Source organism: Octopus bimaculoides, chromosome 1, assembly GCF_046866305.1.
Source record: "Octopus bimaculoides isolate indiv1 chromosome 1, ASM4686630v1, whole genome shotgun sequence".
In the NCBI taxonomy this organism is placed as follows: domain Eukaryota; kingdom Metazoa; phylum Mollusca; class Cephalopoda; order Octopoda; family Octopodidae; genus Octopus; species Octopus bimaculoides.
This window is the reverse complement of record NC_142928.1, coordinates 182945441-182967864: the sequence shown is the minus strand read 5'-3', so window position 1 is coordinate 182967864 and position 22424 is coordinate 182945441. Positions and strand designations below refer to the sequence as shown.

At 38.3% G+C, this 22424-nt stretch overlaps 1 protein-coding gene across 2 annotated transcripts in view; it reads left to right on the top strand.

Annotated features, from left to right (window-relative positions):
* Positions 1–8116: 8116 nt before the first annotated feature.
* Positions 8117–22424, top strand: part of LOC106873024 (uncharacterized) — a 56443-nt gene continuing 42135 nt past the window's right edge. Inside the window, exons 1-2 of one of the 2 annotated variants that reach the window (XM_089363505.1) lie at positions 8117–8244; positions 15249–15333. In XM_089363505.1, the coding sequence (XP_089219631.1) occupies positions 15293–15333 (41 nt within the window). In that variant the 5' untranslated portion in view covers positions 8117–8244; positions 15249–15292. The remainder of the gene's footprint in view (positions 8245–15248; positions 15334–22424) is intronic. The other variant, XM_089363501.1, reaches the window with a different exon arrangement.

The following is a 22424-nucleotide window of genomic DNA, read 5'->3' as shown; positions in this document are numbered from 1 at the left end:
TTTGGACTCTCATGATTTGGCATGGATGACTGGACATTCAGCTTGTTTTTGGCAACTATAATTTTTGGCACTGGTGGCAAACTCACACACTCACTTGTGCACATGTATGTGCAGAGATATACGCATACAAAAAGAGAGAGTAATAGAGAGATATTACAATTTATTAATGTGGTATGAGGGAAAGAGGGTAGTTCACCTACCCCTCAGATCCTGTTATAACTTTGATCATTTCCAGCTGAGATATAGCTATGGCCAGAACCTAATAGCAAATTCCCTGGACTCACATGGCCACCATGTCCATCCTGAGCGACAGCCCCAAAGCAAAAGAGGCCCATGCTAGTCAGGCTTCCACTCACATGACCTCCCTTGTTCCTGTCTTTCCAACAAGATCCCTCAGTTGTTCACGTGACATCACTGATCCTATTCTTCCCCAGTTCCTCACCTTCAATTAATTGAACACAAATGACATAAACACTTTCACTCTTCTCATACACATAAAGAGAAATACATTCACAAAGAAAGAAAGAGAGAGAGAGAGTCAATTTCTCTCTTATTCTCTTTTCCTCAGTCACAAGCTGACATCTAACTTGTCAATGGCAAACCTTGTACAAGCTTTATTTTAGAGTCTTCTTCCACATGACTTAGCAGTAAGCCTACTACAACTACACCAAGAGATACTCTCTTAGCAGACGAACATTTGTAATCTACTTCCATCTCATTGCAGTTGCGATAAACCTTGTAACAGTTAAGTAATAGCTGTAAATATGAACATTTATTGTGTCATTCTTTTCAAGCAACCCAAAACTACCAACTGCGCGACATTCAGCTTTACACAGCTTAGCACTGTCCGAGCATAATCATAGCCAGAGCAGCTGTCTGGCTTCTGTGCTAGTGGCCCGTAAATAGCACCATTTGAACGTGATTGTTACCAGCGTTACCTTACTGGCACTTGTGTCGGTGGCACATTAGAAAATCATTCAAGCGAGGTCATTACCAGTGCCACTGGACTGGCTCCTGTGCAGGTGGCACATAAAAAACACCATTTTGAGCGTGGCCATCGCCAGTACCGTGTGACTGGCCCTCGTGCTGGTGGCACGTAAAAGCACCCACTACACTCTCGGAGTGGTCGGCGTTAGGAAGGGCATCCAGCTGTAGAAACTCTGCCAGATCAGATTGGAGCCTGGTGCAGCCATCCAGTTCACCAGTCCTCAGTCAAATCGTCCAACCCATGCTAGCATGGAAAGCGGATGTTAAACGATGATGATGATGATGATGACAGCCTTTTCTCAAACACTCTACCAATAACAATCACAATTATACCACTACATCTGGTAACTTTAACATAATACATACTGAAGGTACACAATAATTCAGCGAAAAAGAACATGGTTTATGAAGTAAACAATAGGAAATTGGAGAATAAAAAAAAAAGAAAGGGAATCAGTAAATAAATAATGTAGAGACATGCCTTCTGCCTGAATTATGCCTCATCCCAAGGAAAATTGGTGTACCCTTCTAAAATATTTGGGGGCAATTCTCATGGCATTCAACAGATCACTGTATTTTAATGCCTTATTTTGCTCGACTATGGGTGCAGTAACCTTAATCTCTGCCACAGTTTTAGGGATATGTAAGTTTAATTGTAATTGATAGGAAGTTTGGGTATGGCTGCAAGTTGAGAAGGTTGGTTGAGAAAAAGGCTGGGTTTGAAGAAGGGCTGCGTATTGCAAGTTCTCATGAGAAGGCATGTGGCTTAGTGGTTAAAGTATTCAACTCACAATCATAAGGTCATGAGTTCGATTCCCAGCATGTTGTGTCTTTGAGCAAGACACTTTATTTTGCATTGCTCCAATTCACTCAGTTAGGAAAAATGGGTTGTACCTGTATTTCAAAGAACCAGCCTAGTCGCATTCTGTATCATACTGTGTCTACTTGAGAACTATGTTAAGAGTACATGTCAGTGGAGTAGTCAGTCACTTGCATGTTACCATATATGCTGACATATAAAATGACTGAGTGTACCAAGACGGCCCCCACCCCCACCCCCGCCCAAGATTTCCATTTAAAAAGTAGGTTTTGAGCTATACTTGCTTATAAGACTACCCCAAGTTTTAGTGGAAAACAGCTCCAGTGCTGAAGGTGTAAGCTTTATAGCTAAAGGTATTGGGTGAGTTATAGCTGCCCCAATGGCTCCTGAAGTCTCTGTTTTCTTGTGTTTCAATAAAATTTTAACTATGTTTCAATCAGGAAACTTTGTATGTAACAATTCTGCAGTCTTGGTTGTTTAAATTCATCCAGTTCTTTTCAAAAAGCAGCCAAATATTGTAAATCACCTACTATAATACACAGCAAATGTACTAGTTTTGGGGTGATTTTTTTAAAGCTCAAATTCCATCCTGTACTCTGGCATATATGGTAATGTCAGGAGCAGGTTGTTCCATTGATTGGATCAACTGGAACAGTCATCATTGTAACCACCAGACTGCCAGTAAGTTAATAATTTCTAGATGCCTTCAAAGATATTAACGCAAGATGATTTATACTCATTATAGATTTCATTCAACCATTACAAAATTTTTCACAACTGCAAAGAGTTGGAAGTAAATACAAATGTTAATCAGATTTGACAGAGAATCTCTGTTGTAGAAGTTTACTATTAAATTGTGTGGAAAGAGAAAGGTATTGAATATAAAGCTTGAGTGAGGTTTGCCATTGACGACAAATTAGTTATTTGCATGACCGAGGAAAAGAGAGAGAGATGTTAACTCTCTGAAAGGTGCAGATAGAAAAAGAATTGCCATTTTAACTGTCTGACATCTCAAAAGGGAAAGAGGAAGCTTTTCTATTACAGCTGTACTAATGTCAGAGGTTGGCCTTTGACAATGACATTGGATTATCTATCTAAATCAAATTCAGTTTTCATCAAAGAGAGTTGCAAATCTGACAGGTGACACTCATAAATTCTGAGTGCAGATTCAGAAAACAATAGACATAGGCATGAAAACTAAGGTTTTAATTCTTGGGAGCAAATGAATCACTAACAGTGGCATCCTATGATACATTAGCCTCTAGCCTAAGGACAAGCAATGAATCTATTAGACTTCTTCAAACTGGATGAATATGGCTGAAAAAGTTTTGATTGCAAATTTGCTAGATCAGCATTAATCTGGTGCTTAACAACCATAACTGATTAACAATAAACAACTTTACTCAACCTATATAGTCATCCAAGTTTTTTTTTTCTTTTCTATTTAACACCACTTATGTCATCACCATTCATCAATTACTGTCTGTTTTTACAAGCCTGTAAAGACTGGACAGTAGTATTTAAACATCTGCAAGCAGAACCTTGAAAATATATTATAAGACAGTTCAATCAATTAGGCAATATTGATCTGTGAAAAATATATCAATGACATATATTTACCATTTGTTTGAGTGGCACAAAAAAAAAGCAATTCCCATCTATATTTATTCCAATTAGAATACAATATCCCTTTCTATAATGCTATTTAATAATTAATGTTTGACCAAGGGGTGTAAGTTAGTCCAAGAAATAAAGAGAAAGTACACACAAACTTTGCAGTCCCACCCAGATGGGTGAGGCTGATGTAAATGATGTCCAGTTTGCAGAGACAGAAGTGGCAATGAGTGAAACAGGAAAGCACATATGTGAGAACTTGTGGTTAAAGTATGTCAATGAGTGAATCTACCAATCAATTAAATGGATTTCATATGGATGAAACCTAATTGTTTAAACAATACAAATGTTTTCATCTGCACATTAATCCATCAGATAAGAACCATACAAAAGATTAAACAATTGTGCTGACTGATAAACAATATTATATTCTTTTCCCATCAAAGCACGTCATTGTGCTCTTTTATTTTTACTTTCATTTTTCTATGCATGGCTTAAAGATGTTTCTTTTTACTGTTTGATGCCCTTTCTGTTGCTAACTCTTACCTGTTTTTCAAGTAAGGGATCTTTTATTTCACAAGGAAACAAGAAATGAGTGGATAATTTGTTGACAGGACAAGCGATAATGACCACACCACAGTTAGCGAATGATTTTAATAGAGCACCCACCCCCCACACACACACACATCCAGCTTAAGGAGTAACCACATGTATATCCAGCTTAACCCTGCTATATGATGGTATATGGCAACTGATGACTGCATAGAAGCTTTTAAATGTACATTATAAGGTTATTACCTAGATAATATTGAAAAAAAAAAGAATATAATATATATACGAGGGGGTGTTGAAAAGTTCCTGGCTTTTGGCAGAAGAAAATACAGGAGGGTCAATTAATTATGATTTTATTGAACATATTCCCCTCTCAGATCCACACACTTTTTGCAACACTCCTTCAGTCTTTCTAAGCCCTGTAAAATAACTCAGTAGGCTGGGCCTCCAACCAGACTAGGAGCCAGAAACTCTGAGCTAAAACCTTTCCTGCCTGATAGTGTCTGTGAGGAAGTGAAGTCAAACAAAATCAGCCACAACAATAAATCAAGACAGAAAATCTAGAACCCACTAACCTTATATATCCTGAACAGAGCCTGAAGACACAACACAAGTTGTGCCTCAGGCACATGGGGATGAGAATAGTCATTCACTGCAGCAGTTAGACAGTGAGAACTACTATCATTCTTGTGTTGCTGAGTGCTTAGTCCCATTGTTTCTAGGGTATGAGACATTTTGGCAAGCAGCCACTTTGATACTATGTATTTTCCTTCACTGATTCAACACTAACTCTTTGACACCAGACGTTTTAATATATCTCTTGTTCTCTACCTCTTTCTGTCAACCCCTTTCTCTCATTCTCTTACTCTATGTGTATATTTGTGTGCATGTATGTCTGGGATTGATAAAAATGAAATATCATGGAAGTACAGGGGTTGATGCAAACAACTAACCCCACTCCCTTCAAAATTGCCAGCCTTGTGCCATATTTTAAAACCATTTTCATTGCTGTTAATACAACCCACCAATAGTAACAGTCATCAGTTACCTTCTCAAATTTTCATCTGCTGAATTTTCACTTGTCTAGAACTGCTATCACAACTAGCATACACACACACTGCTAAGTATGTCAACAAAAATATTCTCACACATACTCATAGGTGTATGTATGGTTGTGTGGATATAAAATTTGCTTTGTAACCATGTGGTTCTACTTCACTGTGTAGTACCTTCTGTGAGTGTCTTCTGCTGTGAACTTGGGCCAACAAATACTTGGTGTGTATAATTGATAAATAAAAACTGTATGTATGTATGTATGTATGTCTTCTATTTGTTAATTATTATAAATCTTCCATTGAGGAGGGAGCCGGTTTCCAACAAAGATACAAGACTCCATCTTTAAGATGTTGTTAACACAGACAAATTCACATTTGGAACTTGAGAAAAGTCTAGCATATTTTTACTGTTCCACTCACAGAAATGTATGAATTAGCTGGTCAATTTCTCTTTCTGAAAATACCAGTTTATCTAGATTCTCCTTTCAGCATTTACTAACAAAACCTAGTGCTCCAATTATTATTAGTATGAATATGAATTCATAGTCTAGATGTAGAAGCTGGAGGTTTTGAAGCAGTTGTCCATAGACATCCTCTTTTTCTTTGATTTTCAAAGAGATATTTATATCTGCAGGGCAGCTGACCTCTATGATGGTACATACCTTTGCCCCTCTGTCCCAAACAACAATATCTGGCCTGTTCTGTTTACATTTGACAGAAGTTTTGATGGAGATATTCCACCAGTATTCCTTGAGTTGGGGTTTATGAACATATTCCATAATAGAGGGATTTTCTAAGTTTATTTCAGGACAGTCTTTTTTTGAGATGGCATTGTAAATTGTTTCAGCAACAACATCGTGCCGCATAGGGAGGTAGTACCATGACAACATTTTAGGACAGCTGCTAATCACATGTGTGATGTCTTCTACCGAAACATGACATAGCCTACACATGTGGTTGCACCTTGGGATTACAAGAGTGTCACTATCTTTCTTATTCATCAGGTACTTAGTGGCAAATCTCCTGTTCCTGGATTGCAAATGCATAACCCTCAAAGTGCAATGTGATGTAGTGGGCTGTGCTTTGTGTCAATTCTACTGTCTTCTTCAAGCTTCCGGGCAACATACCTATGCATAGTCTTTTTTTTTCTTTGTATGCTGAGTACTTCCCATCCAGGTCTTCTCTGAGGTAAGAGAGCCCAGCTGTTTTGGGGCTGTATAGGAGATAATCAGGAAGAGAGTGCTTCTTGAGGAGCTCACTGCCAACTCTTACAATATTGCTCACTTCACTTTTCAGCACTGCATCAATATATTTATTTTTGCTGCTGTTGTTTAGCAGGTGCTGCCAAAGTGATACTATAACAGTCTCTCGACAAATTGTCCTTTAACTCAGAGCTTTCAAAGACAAGTGATATAAAAAAAAAATTCTTTGTCAACAACAGGAAGGAAATCCATCTGTAAAACACAGCTATGATAAGTATTTCACCAACCCATGCTAGTATGAGAAAATGGACGTAAAATGAACAAACAGACATACATGCTCATTCTGACAAACAGATTAAAATGTTTTGTTCAGTAGTTTTGCTCGCTGTTTATTTTGGTGGACAAGGTGGACCGTCAAAAAAAAAAAGAAAAAAAACCCAAAAGGGAAGTGGATATGGTGACGGTCCGCCTTCATTTCGTAGATGTATTATATATATATGCCTGAGAAACACTACCCTCTTCCCTCTCAATAAGCACAACATATAAATAAACCCAGTGGCGTAGCTAGAGGGTGTGCCAACTGGGGCAGCTCATGAGTTTAAGAAATAATGTAGTCCTCGATACAAAAGTGTCACCCCTTGGCGAACCGCTCCTTGTCTTCTCCCAGTTATGCTATTGCACATGCTCAAATGCATACTTTGGTGAACCCAGATGCACACAGCATCAATCCTCATCTTATAGGGCATTTGGATGTGACTTCATAGAGTAATATAGGTAGGTGTGTCGTTTAGAAAATCAGGTACATCTAAATTTGTGACATTACGCATATTACATATGTAAAATATAAAAACGAATAGTCGGATGTGAGAGCAGTACTCCACCATCGAGTAGTTTTCACATCTGGGATGTAGCTAGCAGCATAAAGTCTATCATGGACACACTCCAACCTCTGGCCTCCAGATTTACTCTTTTCTTTTTCTATACTTTCTATTAATTCTAGAATGGCATTTGCTCCTCGGTACTAACTGATTGTTGTTACCTCCACCCAGACACTCTTATCTCACTCGTTTCTCCTTTTAGCATCCATGTTGTGTACAACTCACTCTGTACTATCCATTTCATCTAGTCTTTTGTTCCCGAAAACATCAACCCTCAAGAATTATTTCTCCGTAATCATCGACTTAAGACAGTTTAAGAAGAACGTTAATGACATTAATCTCACTAGTACTAGGGCAAAGAAAGAATATGGGCTTTTAAAAGACTTTGGCATCGCTCTTTCCTCCAGACCTAATAACAAATTCATTATTAGCGTAATTACAGGAGTTGGTAAATTCAGACAAATATAAAACTCCATAGAAGAATAATTGAAAAATGATTAAGAAAAATAAAATCAGTCAATTTGCATTCCTCAAAATTTTAATTTTAAAATCCTATTTTTATGAATTTGATGGATTTTGTTATACGTTCTCCCTTAATTTCCACAACCCTTGTTTAGTAGCAGACGGCAAGCAGTGGAATTATTTATTCGTAGATTCTAAACGGAAACCAAGATATCTATAAAATTCTATTAAAATAGGCCAGTATTTTATATAGCTTAAAATATCATTTAAACATTAAAAGAAAAAGGGAAAATAAGAAAAAATTTATCGAGGAAGATCTGCAAAAGTTGAAAAATAAACCAATTTCGTCAATGTTTTTGTGACAAACATCTTTCACTGCGACACACTTATTACATTTGAAGAAAAAAGATATAATCTTGTAGCATTTTTAAAGCAGAGTAAAAAATTCAAATTATCTTTTAAAGGAATTATTTATTATTACTATTCATATTATTTTATTTTAATTTTTGAATAAAATTTGTCCATGTTATACAGTCTGCTTCAAGAATTACATTTCCGGTTAGTTCACAGTGAAGACCAATGTGTCGCCATTTTAATATTCTGAGGTATCATCTGTAACAATGTTGAATTGTTTTATTGTTAAAAGTCGTTAATATACAGTATAATTACTATTGGTAAGTTGCAATGCTACTTTGATCTTTAACTTTACTTGGAAACGAAAAAACAAATTAGCAAATGCGAAAGCCAACATGATCTTTTTACACTACTTTGTTTTTATTTGTGCGCTTGCTTTTTAATTGTAAATTTGCTGTGATTGGGTTAATGTTCCAAGAGCCATAAGACATTCGAAGGGCTTAATATCTCGGTTATACAGCCTATAAATCATATAGAAAATAGATATACATTTTAAACGAACATTTCATCATTTTAATACGAATTATTAGAATAAAGCACAGTCCAAATTCGCACATTCGCCTAATCAACACATCGATATAGTCACGTAAATTCTAGAACTTGATATAATTTTAATTAAAGTAATGCTGGTTTTCTAAAAATACCGTTATTATTTATAGCAGTAATCATTATCCTTATTGTTTTTATTAGAGTGGCATCGAGAACTGTTTTTACACGTCAGTAGTTGTTGATAATCCCCAAGCGAGCAGGCCTACGATCAAAGGCAGACCAGCTTCACTGTCCTTTTTTCTTTTTTTTTCTGTTAGCCAAATATAATATATTTGCTGGTTTTAAAACGGTTCGTTGTGATATGAGTAAAATTTGGCTGCTATATTTAGCAAGTTCAACAACCACGTTTCAGCCATCTCGCAATGATGCACTCACATCAAACATTTGAATTAAAACATGTAACATCTTGTAGCACTCCCACCTCCTTGTTGTTTATATTGCGTGTTGCAATTTATCCTGGCGTAACCTTACTGCGTTCTAATTAATGTTATTTACATGTAATCATGTTGGTTGGTGCTGCTTTTTTATTTTTAATTTCGTATTCATTTTGAATTAAGCTGGTTACATTATGTAGTAATGGAAAATGATAAAAGACACCCTAATCCTAAAAGGCCTATATCGATTGAGACTTTTAAGCTGTACCTATTCACTAGTTGATTGTTTAATAGCTATGAAATATTTCTGTTCGAGATTTTTGTGAAACTTATATATATATATATATATATATATATATATATATATATATATATATATATATAATACAAAAAATATATATGCATGTATACACACATATATGTATATACTTTCATCTACATGTGTATATAGATGCATATCAGGGTACAGGACGTTAGAACAATGAACTACAGACAACGGAACGAACACATAGGAAGACAGAAAGCCACTTGGAATTATTCATCAGCTGCCTCTATTCTAACTCTACGTTTCGAAGATATACAGGGTGTCCACAAAATCTGGGTACATGGGATTAACACATACTTTAAGAAATTATTATATTTAATAATTGTTTATGTAATGATTTTATTTACTCCATGTCCCCAGACTTTGTGGATACCCTATATATATATATATATATATATATATATATATATATATATATATATATATACACACATATACTCACACACACATATTTTGGATAAGAGCTAGTGCAATTGTAGAGCAGACAAGCATCTATTTAGCACTCAGATAGAATTCTTAAACTCCAACTTCTTAATCATGGTAAAGTACTCCAGAAACAGATAAATTGGCTAAAAGAAAGACAAAGCGCGAACGAATATCAAAGAGGAATGATGGACAATTATAGGTATAAGGAATGCATTTATAAACTGTTATAGATATTTACAGCTGTTTCAAATATTCAGTGGATGGTTGATAGTATAGCTTTTATTTGTTTTAACCAATGGACTGTGACCATACTAGAGCACCACATTGAAGCGTTTTCAATGAAGAAATCATCCACAGTACTTTTAAAAGACTGGTATCTATTTTATCAGTCTCTTTTGCCAAACTGCTTAGTTATGGGAACGTAGGCAAACCAACACTGAGTGCCAAATGATTGGCAGGGTGTGGAGGGCATCTACAAACACAAAGGTACACACACACACACATTGATATATGTGCTAACCAATCACTTGGGTTATCCCAGAAACGGCTGTAAGACTTCAAATTCACCTTACCCTAATTAAATTATTCCTTTCTCTCTCTCTCTCTCTCTCTCTCTCTCTCTCTCTCTCTCTCTCTATATATATATATATATATATATATATATATATATATATATATATATATATATATATTTGTTTTGCAAGATTTTTGATGTGAAATCGTGTGTTGAAACAGATGTTGTTGTACTTGGGGATGGTCATATTGCCAGGATAGGAATGGGATTTGCCCACTCTATAGGAGCAAATCATGGAATACCATAGAAAGGACTAAGAAGAAAATAGGGAAGGCAAGCTCATGGTACGATAGCCACAAGTACCAGAGCGTCATGTTCGTCGACACCACCCCTAGAGGCGAACTGGCGTACCACTTAAGAAGGGCCCTAGACAAACTTAAGCTAAGAATTAAGGTTGTTGAAAGGCCAGGCAACCCTATTAAATCCCTTATCAGTAGAACATACCCTTTCAGTAGAACCCCCTGCATTGATAGGAACTGTATCGTATGTAGATTTAGCCCACAAACGAACTGCAAAACCAGAAATGTGGTCTATAGTATAAGATGTACAGAGGGACGATGCAGAAATAAGACAATGACATAAGTAGGCGAAACAGCAAGGAGCATAGGGGAGCGGGCAAACGAACATTGGAGGGAACTTAAGGAAGGGAAGAACTCATCAGTTCTGTACCAGCACGCTGAGCAAGAACATAGAGGCTCAATCAACAACATAGAAATTAAAATCTTATCTACACATAGCAGTGATGCAGCACTTAGACAAATTACTGAAGCTACACACATAATAGAAGAGAAACCTAGCCTGAATAGGAAACTAGAATGGAACACTAACACACACCACTAACAAACCACAAACCACAGCATGTGACAACATGTTACCCATAAACCAATAATAATATGAACAAAGTATAATACAATACATAGATAAACAAATGGAATTAAATACTACATACGTTAACAAAATTTAATTAAACCCAAAAACAAAAAAAACACACACACACACACATGAACAAATAAATAAATAAAAACAAATACAAACGAACACGTATTAACAGAGTATATAGGTGATACAGACACTCCCCATACACACATGCACTTACAAAAGACACAGACACATTGAAAGACGCATGCATAGACACATACAATAGGAATACAAAATACAAAATGGCTGATATTTAGCAAGGTGAGACACACATAAGAAGGAAGGAAACAAAGGACCACTGATGAGGTCACAGAAGTGTGACGAAAGAACTCTGGCCGAAATAAGATTAAGATTAATGTAATATAAAGCTGAAGCAAATTAACACCAAATATACAGTGCGTGTGTTTTTATTGGCTAAACTGGCAATATGACCATCCCCAAGTACAACAACACATATATATATATATATATATATATATATATATATACACACACACACACACACACACAGAGTTTCTTTCTGTTTCTTATTTCTTTACTGCCCACACAGAGGGGATAAATAAGGACAGACAAACGGATTAAGTCGATTATATCAACCCCAGTGTGTAACTCGTACTTATTTAATCGACCCCGAAAGGATGAATGGTAAAGTCGACCTCGGATGAATTCGAACTCAGAACGTAGCGACAGATGAAATACCGCTAAGCATTTAGCACGTCGCGTTAATGTTTCTGCCAGCTCGCCGCCTTTCTGTTTCTGAATACCAAATTGACTCACAAAGCTTTAGTTGGCTTGGGACCATAGTAGAAAACACTTGCCCAAGATGCCATATAGTGGGACTGAACTTGAGACCATGTGTTGGAAAGCAAATTTCTTACTGCACAGCCATGCCTGTGCCTATAATGCATATTATGCAAATAGATATGCATTTTGAGGCATCAGTACCTTCATGCAAGCAACATAGAATATTCTCTTCAGAAGGAGGAATGGTAAATGCATTCTTTACACCTATAATTGTTTGTTCATCTTCCTCTAGAGCAAATTAATTACAGCAAATTCAAGATTCTATGTGTAAACAAATTTATAATACACGTTTTGCAAGGTTAAAAATGTTTATTAAATATACTGCAACTTGGTTTACAAATTTTATATACATATTTATATAATATCATCAGATGCTATCATTATCATAATTTAATATTCACTTTTCCATGTTTGAATGGTTCAAATGCAATTTTTTGAGGCAGTTTTTCTATGGCTAGATCACTTGTATGACTGTGATACTTGATTGCAACCATCATGTGATGTGGAGACAATGATACACACATACACACACACACATGAGACAGGTTTCTTTCTCTTACCAAATCCACTCACAAGGCTTTGGTTAGCATGTTTCTTAACCACATGCATGGCTTTTATGTATGTATATATATTATTATATATATATATATATATTCGTGTGTGTATATATATATATATATATATATATATATATATATATGCATATATACATACATATATATACATACTTACATATACATGTATATATATATATGCATATATGGGTACAGGACATCACTAAACGTAAACAACATGAAATACGAAAACATGGAATATGGAGACGAACTTTTGTATGCAGACCATACAAAAGTTGGTCTTCGTATTTCATGTCATTTACATTTTGTGATGTCCTGTATCCATATATGCATATATATATATATATATATATATATATATATATGCATATATATATATATATATATATATATATATATATATATATATATATGTAAGTATGTACATATATGTATGTATATATAATTTTATTATATGATGGAATCTGCTGGCAAAGATGCCATATGAGTGTTCAGTTTTTGTTGAATAACCTGTAAAAATGATTTGTTTATAGTAATCAAATGTATGCGCTGTATATTAACTCACTCCCTCTATCAAATCAACATTGCCAGGTGCACAATGTACCATATCAGGTGTCAAAATGATGGCATAAAACATCTAGGAATTGAAACCAAGATCTCATGATCATGAGTGCAACACCCTAACCACTAGGCCATGCACCCTCACACACATATACATTTGTACATCTCTGTGTTTATGTGTATTAGTATATATATTTGTCATCATCATTTCACATCTCCTTACTGTGCTGGTTTGGGTTGAACAGTTTAACATGATCTGATAGGTCTGAGGGACACACCTTGCTCCACCATCTTCATATTAACATAGTTTCTATGTCTGGATGTCATTCCTAATCCGAGCCACTTTACAGAATGTACCAGATGCATTTTTTTCAGTATTAGTAAGATTGACTAGTGTAACTTGTCTGAGTAAAGAACATCTATGATTGAAATGGAGAATAGGAGAGAAAGTAATGATTTTAGGCAAGATATTGAAATTAAACTATGATGAGGGAACAGATCTATTGTTGTGAGAGCATTGTTCACGTACACTAACATTTACACATCTAGTGAAGCATGCACACCTCTTTTCTTTCTTTGTCTTCACAAATCCTATGTATTAGAAACACATGTCCCCCTACCATGTTGTACTGCATTTCATGCACAAGCATAATTTAATCTGCTTTTCATTGTCAGCAGAGATAGTAGCTCTTTGAACTTTTTCCAACCTGTTCTTATTCTGGTTCCTATTGTTACAGAGTACCCCTTCCTATTACTAATTAAATCACCTAGCTAACAGAAACTAATGACTATTTCTATGGAGCTTTCTAAGCAGCTGAGAAAATCTATTTCCTTGGTGTTCTGCATGCTTAATTCCCCTTGTGCAGCTGTCACATATGAAGGCTACCTTTGCAGTTAAACATTGATCCCACTTACCACTCATGCATCCATTGTTTGCATCAGATACATTGGTGTTTCAACCAACTCCTTTTCTGCATATTAAGTATGGCTATTTCCCAGACAGCAGCAGAGTCCTGTCATCTTTTCTATTTGTCATAACTTTAGATTTAGCTAAGTTTACTTTTAAGGTTCTTCAATTCCAGGTTTTGCTTCCATGTCTGGCATTTTTTCTTCAAATCTGCTATAAAAACAAGGTCAACAGCATAAAGGAGTTCCAACAGATAGCCAATCTTAAACACCACTGTTATGCTTAGAGGACTAAATTAACAGGAAGGGGCTGAGGATCAAGTCTTGATGGACCCTTACCAGTATGCTAAGTTTATTGCTGTATTCATTGTTAACTGCCCCTTCATACATAGCTTGTCTGGCCCTCACTAGCCATCCATCTACCTCTAACTTCTTTTGTGCCCACCAGATGACAATGTGAGGGACCCTTTTAAAAATTTTTTCCAGGTCTATATATGGTAAGTGTGGTGACTTGTAGCTGTGTATTTCTCTTATACTCGTCTCACTTGGAAGATTGCACTCTTAGTGAGTGGTGGTATTCTTGGCATTCAACCAAACTGCATCTCATTTAGGCTAATACTACTCTAAATCAATTTTGCAATTACTCAGTAACTTTGATGACCTGGTTCAACAATTTGATGTCTCTGTAGTTTCTCTTTAGTGTATCTCCTTTGCCTTTATACAGTTTATAAATGGTGCTGCTGTGCCAGTCATTGTGCATGACACTTTCTTGCATCACTTTATTGACTATTCATATAAATAACCTGTATCCTACTTTGCCAGCTGTGTGTGTAAGTGTGTGTGCGCATGCATATTTTAGGGTGAAATATAAGTCTTTTTTTGCTGATAAGTCTATATAAATACATCTGTGAAGTGTAGACATCTCTCTGTAGAAACAGGAACACCTATACATATCAGTGTGTCAGCTTACATAGATGGACATCTAGAGTATGAAATTTGATTTAGCTAAATTATAATAGATTATTTGCAGCGCTTAATGATAGTGTCTGGATGACAAACCAAATTATCACCTACCTAAATCATCTAATCATCTCCTCCCCCAAAAATTCATGAATTCTAAAAGCAATTGAAAAGCGACTGTGTGACCTTTTTCTCCTTCAAATCAAATATGATGTGTTAATTTTGTTTTTTAGAAAAATTATACAAATTGAATTCGAGTATGGTGTGAATTGATATTTTTCTTCTCTTTCAGTTTCTGTATGAATACCTTAAATTAAAATCCAAAATACTCTAAGCATGTCTCGGAAAAATAGACCTACAGCTGCTTCATGGGACAGGCAAGTATTTTCATCTCATATTCTTCTTCACTCAGTTCCCTTTGGAATATAAGCCATCATCATATTGCCTTCCAAGTTCTGTCCTGGGCAGTTCTTTCTATCAACTTCTAGTTTTTTTTTATTTTCTTCCTTCACTCTTCTTTTGCCTAGAATTTCTTTGACCAAAATCTCTCATCAGTCTCTAAGGCAAAGGAGCTTTCATCATCATCATTTAGCATACGTCTTCCATGCTGGCAAACCAGAAGACTGCATCAAGCTCTACTGTCTATTTTGCCATGGTTTTTACAGCTGGATATCCTTCTAATGCCAACCTCTTTACAGAATGAACTGAGTGCAATTTGCGACACCAACACCAGTGAGGTCTGTTTGGCATAGTTTGTACAGTTCGATGCCTTTCCTAATGCCAAACACATTACAGAGTGGACTGGGTGCTTTTCATGTAGCACCAGCAAAGTCTTCTTTGATTCAAAACAAACTGATTTATTTTGCTTTCTTTTGATGTTTTCATAACAAGATGTTAATCCTATACACAACCCCCAACCAGGATGACTGGCTTGTGTTAAGTATCCGTTTACTGTCGTGCCCACAGACAAGCAGTAGGCACCATTCTTTGTAACATTTGGAGGGGACTGCCCCTTCATAAGGACTCATTTTCTTATGTTTTGGGAAAGGAACAAATATCACAAAATTTCAATTATTTCTTCTCCAATAGACTCGAGATTTCATGCTTACATAAGTAGCTATTTGGTACTTGTTTGTCACTTATATCCTTGTTAGACGTATTAAAACCACTTAATACTATTTCCTTCTTTTCTTTTATTACTATGAGCTGACACACTTTCTATTGACGGCTTTAGAAATGACGGTTACAGTTTAACTATTTAAAAAATATAGATTTAATGAATTTTATTTTTGTTACATTGTTGTTCCATTTTATTTTTGTCTTTTGAAATATAAGTTGCTCAATTTTGTCATTGTTAACATGCCACAAATGCAAATATTTGTTCATTTCTGTCAAAGTAATTTTAAAAATATCTTGTTACTAACTACCACAGTTTAGGAATACTGGCTTTACAGCCATAGTAGACCACCAAGCTAGATGTTTTACAATATTTAATTTTATCCTTCTACTTTCTGCCTAATCCCACCAAACTTGTTATGGTTAGCACACTAATCCTAACTTCTGTTGACAAAATAAATCACAATTTACTGGTATTAAGTCAGTTGACTATCATCATCATCGTTTAATATCTGCTTTCCATGCTAGCATGGGTTGGACGATTTGAATGAGGACTGGCGAACCAGATGGCTGCACGAGGATCCATTCTGATCTGGCAGAGTTTCTATAGCTGGATGCCCTTCCTAACGCCAACCACTCCGAGAGTGTAGTGGGTGCTTTTACGTGCCACCGGCATGAGGGCCAGTCAGGCAGTACTGGCAACGGCCACGCTCAAGTGGTGTTTTTTACGTGCCACCTGCACAGGAGCCAGTCCAGCGGCACTGGCAATGACCATTATTTTTAACTTGTTTCTTATATGTGTGTGTGTGAAGGCACATATCTCAGTGGTTAGAGCATTGAGCTCACAATCATAAGGTTATGAGTTTGATTCCCAGACCGGGCTGCATGTTGTGTTCTTGAGCAAGACACTTTATTTCACATTGCTCCAGTTCATTCATCTGTATAAAGAGTTGCAACGTCACAGGTGCCAAGCTGCATCGACCTTTGCCTTTACCTTGAATAACATTGGTGACATGGAGAGGGGAGGCTGGTATGCATGGGCGACTGCCAGTCTTCCATAAAAACAACCCTAGGTTGTGTGTTCACCAGTGAGGCAACTTTGCATCCAGACTTATACCCCAGAGGGCAACCTTTTAGGTGCACCCATGGTCATTTTTGACTGACAGTCTTAAAGGATATATATACATTGTGTATACAGTTAGATGTACAACTGCTGCAGCTGCTGGTAAGTTTATACGCCAGGTAGAGCATGATCATCATCAAGTCCTCTTCCAGTATAGTTGAGTGGTTATTACAGTACTCAGTAGTTTAATGGTTATGAGATGCAGAGCAAGTGTTGGAGAGATTATCATAAACACAGGCTTATATGATTTGCTTCCCATGTATGTTTCACTGTTGTGGTTATTTGCAACCTCATAGGTGGGTGTTCTAAGTGCATTTTGATGCCAAACCATAGCAAATCCTGAGGGAAGCACTTTATTGTTCTCTGTTACACAGATCAAATGCAGAGTTTGCAAATAACCACAGTTATAATATACACACGCACATACACTCATACAAATATATACATGTGTGTGTATGTATTGCGATTGCTGCATTGTTATCAGCACCACAGCCATGATTAAGATTACATTTCACACATACCATATAAACACACTGCCAATGTAAACTAATTTGATATCCCCATGATGCACAAATCACCTGACACTACCACTTATATAAGGAAAAAGTAGAACAATATTTTCACACAACCAAAGTAGCAGCATCACCACCACCATCATCATCATCATTAATTTTGTGTCTGCTTTTTCCATTCTGGCATGGGTCTGTCAAGACTCCTCCTGAAGCCAACTCTTGCTTGTTTATGAAGTAAGGTCCATCCTTCCATGCCTCTGCACTTTGAACTGTTGCTAGATATTTTATTTAGGGGACACATAAATCTGTGAACACTGTAGAAACAGTCATTGCAAAGACACAAATACAAGCATGCATGTGTTTGACGTGCACACGTGTGTGTGTGTATGTATACAGGCATGACTGTGTGGTAAGTAGTTTGCTTACCAACCACAAGGTTACCAGTTTCAGTCCCACTGCATGGCACCTTTGGCAAGTATCTTCTACTATAGCCTCAGGCCAACCAAACCCTTGTGAGTGGATTTGGTAGATGGAAACTGGAAGAAGCTTGTTGTGTATATATATATGTGTGTGTGTGTGTGTGTGTGTATCTGTGTTTGCAACCACTTGACAACCGATATTGGTGTGTTTACATCGCCATAACTTAGCGGTTCGGCAAAACAGACTGATAGAATAAGTACTAGGCTTACAAAGAATAAGTCCTGGGGTCGATTTATTTGACTGAAGGCATTGTTCCAGCATGGGCCACAGTCGAATAGCTGAAACAAGTAAAAGAATATATGTATCATCATCATCATCATCATCGTTTAACGTCCGCTTTCCATGCTAGCATGGGTTGGACGATTTGACTGAGGACTGGTGAAACCGGATGGCAACACCAGGCTCCAGTCTAATTTGGCAGAGTTTCTACAGCTGGATGCCCTTCCTAACGCCAACCACTCAGAGAGTGTAGTGGGTGCTTTTACGTGTCACCCGCACGAAAACGGCCACGCTCGAAATGGTGTCTTTTATGTGCCACCCGCACAAGCCAGTCCAGGGGCACTGGCAACGATCTCGCTCGAAAATCCTACGGGAGCCAGTCAGGCGGTACTGGCAACGGCCACGCTCAAAATGGTGCATCTCATGTGCCACCCGCACAAGAACCAGTCCAGGGGCACTGGCAACGATCTTACTTGGCTTGCCGGGTCTTCTCACGCACAGCACATTTCCAAAGGTCTCGGTCAGTAGTCATCGCCTCGGTGAGGCCCAATGTACGATGGTCTTGCCTCACCACCTCAGCCCAGGTCTTCCTGGGCCTACCTCTTCCACGGGTTCCCTCAACTGTTAGGGTGTGGCACTTTTTCACGCAGCTATCCTCATCCATTCTCACCACATGTCCATACCAGCGCAATCGTCTCTCTTGCACACCACAACTGATGCTTCTAATGTTCAGCTTTTCTCTCAAGATACTTACACTCTGACGGGTATTCACATTCACATTACACATCCAACGGAGCATACTGGCTTCATTCCTTGCAAGCTTACGTATGTCCTCAGCAGTTACACCCCATGTTTCACTGCCATGTAGCATGGCTGTTCGTACGCATGTGTCATACAGTCTGCCTTTTACTCTGAGTGAGAGTCCCTTTGTCGCCAGCAGGGGTAAGAGCTCTCTAAACTTTGCCCAGGCTATTCTTATTCTAGCAGCTACACTTTCAGCGCACCCACCCCCACTACTAACTTGGTCGCCCAGATAGCGGAAGCTATCGATTACCTCTAGTTTTTCACCCTGGAATGAGATAGAAGTTATTTCCTGTTTGTTTACAGTCTTTATTGCACCTGAACATCTGCCACAAACAAAAACTAACTTGCTAGTTAACCTGCCTTTGATGTTGCTGCACCTCTTATGTGTCCATAGCTTGCACCGGGTACATCTTATAGAGTTACTACCTACTCCTTTTCTACATACTGAGCAGGGCCATCTACCTGAAGGGGTTTGTGTTTTATCTACCTTCCTACTTATTAGGATTTTGGTTTTAGCTAGGTTGACTCTAAGGCCCTTCAATTCTAGACCTTGCTTCCACACCTGAAACTTCTCCTCTAGTTCTGATAGTGACTCCGCAATTAGGGCAAGGTCATCAGCATAGAGGAGCTTCCAGGGGCAACCTGTCTTGAACTCCTCTGTGATTGCCTGGAGGACTATGATAAATAAGAGGGGGCTGAGGACGGAACCTTGATGGACCCCTACCTCTACCCGGAATTCATTGCTGTACTCATTTCCAACCCTCACCTTACTGGCAGCATCTCTGTACATGGCTCGCACAGCTCTCACTAACCATTCTTCTATCCCAAGTTTCCTCATTGACCACCAGATAAGGGATCGGGGGACCCTGTCAAAGGCTTTCTCCATGTCAACGAAAGCCAGGTACAGAGGTTTATCCTTAGCTAGGTATTTCTCCTGCAACTGTCTCACTAGAAATAAGGCATCAGTAGTGCTTTTACCTGGCACGAACCCAAACTGCATCTCATCTAAATTGATTCGCTCCCTAATTAGTTGGGCTATGACCCTCTCTGTAACTTTCATAACCTGATCTAACAGCTTGATGCCTCTGTAATTATTTGTATCTAAAGTGTCACCTTTACCTTTGTAGCAGTTGACTATGATGCTGCTACACCAGTCATTGGGTATGACTCCTTCGTGTATCACCTGGTTCGTAATACGGGTGACTAGGCTATAGCCAACACTGCCAGATATTTTGAGCATCTCTGCAGTGATTCCTGATGGGCCGGGGGCTTTCCCGGTCTTCATACTCTTAATTGCTTTATCTACCCTGGTACTATCAACTCAGATAGCTGGTCCCTCTATTGGGTCGACATACGGCAGGCTCTCTTTCTCCCATTCATTCTCTTTATTAAGCAATCTATCGTAGTGGCATCTCCAGACCTCTTTCTTTGCATCCTCATTTAATGCAAGCGTACCATCATCCATGCGAACACATTTCTCTCCTACAACATCACTATTCTCTCTCCTACACTGTCTTGCAACACGAAATACCTCGAGTCTTTGGTCCTCACGGCGCAGAACATTGGCAAATCTTTCCTTATCTGCTTCCCCTCTGGCTAAATAAACCTGTCGCCTAGCCTCCCTTCTGGCACATTGGTACAATTCCCTGCTACCACCGTTCTTCCAGTCCTTCCAAGCCTGTTTCTTTTGTCTAATAGCCCTGTCTACCTCCTTGTTCCACCACCACGTTACTCTGGGTCGGGAGGGGACCTTACACCACCCACAAATCTGGTCGGTGGCTTTCAACAGGTTGTCCCGCAGAAATCTCCAATTGTCTTCCACGTTGTATGATGCTATATCCCCTTCTATTTCGTTAAATGCTTCAAGTAACTTGTCTCTAAGTCTCTGTCCGTTTGCAGGGTCTTTAAGCTTCCACACCCTTCTCCTCCAAGCCTGTCTAATTCTGGGCACCCATTTTGCCTTGATCCCAAAGTCGCTAACTACTAATCTATGTTGTGGGGTACATTCTTCGCCAGGGTAGGTTTTGGCATTTATAAGCCGCCCTCTTTCCCTATTTCTGGCGAGGATGTAGTCGATTTGGCTAGAGTGTCTGCCGGAGCGGTAGGTGACTAGGTGACTGGCAGGTTTCCTGAAGTTGGTATTGCATCACAGAACTCCAGCAGTCTGGTTCCCTCCTCGTTGCGGGAACCGAAGCCATAGCCTCCATGTATGCCATGGAAGCCTCCAGCACGACGTCCGACATGACCGTTGAAGTCTCCAGCCACAAAGAGAAGGTCCCTGTCACTCGTCGACGAGGTAGTTTGCAAGAGGGTGTCATAGAATTGGTCTTTCAGACCATCTGGTAGCCCCGGTTGAGGTGCATAGGCTGAGATGACAGTAGCTAATCTATGATGAAGCACTAGTCTGATCTTAAGTACTCTGTCACTTACTCTAATGACCTCGATTACCTTATCCACCCATTTCTCCGCTAGAAGTATTCCTACGCCCCCGACCCCGTCAGTGTTCCCTGCCCAGAAAATCTTGTACCTGTGTTCTTTGCCTGTGAGGAACCTCGCAGAACCTCCTCTCCATCTTACTTCCTGGATGCAGCACATATCTACGCGTCTCCGTTCAAGCATCTCAACAATTTCACCAGATCTACCTTTCAGCGTGCCGACGTTGAGAGTGCCAATCCTAACAGTATGGGTGTTGGGGGTGTGGGCCTGTAGCCTGGGAAGGGGAAAAGCAGTGTCGTGTACCTGAAAAGAAAACTTGCAATTGGAAGAATTCATAAGCAAAACAGTACCTACAACCTGCAAACATTACTCAAACTTAATGCGCTACCCAAAGGTAGGGGAGAGGATGGCCAAGGCCACTAGATGGGTTCCGGGAGACAGCCGAGGATGACAGGATGACAGAGGAATGCACTTCCGGTGGAGGGGGTGGGAGGGCGGGTTACCGTCAGCGAGTAGATAGGGCTCTTAATTGTAGATTTTAAATATTTGAGAGACAACAATGCATAAATCGTAATTTTTAAAAGAGCAATGAATTCTAGGTGAATAGAATATATACGTAGCATGAATTTAGGAAGCTTAGAAAATGAATAAGTATGAATTTAAGACAAAAACTGAATTCAATTGAATTTCATGGAGAGAAACAAGATAAATAATAGAGGGCAGACTAAAGCGCGAAGGTATGAGATGTTTGAGGCCATAAATAAATAAAAATCTCTAT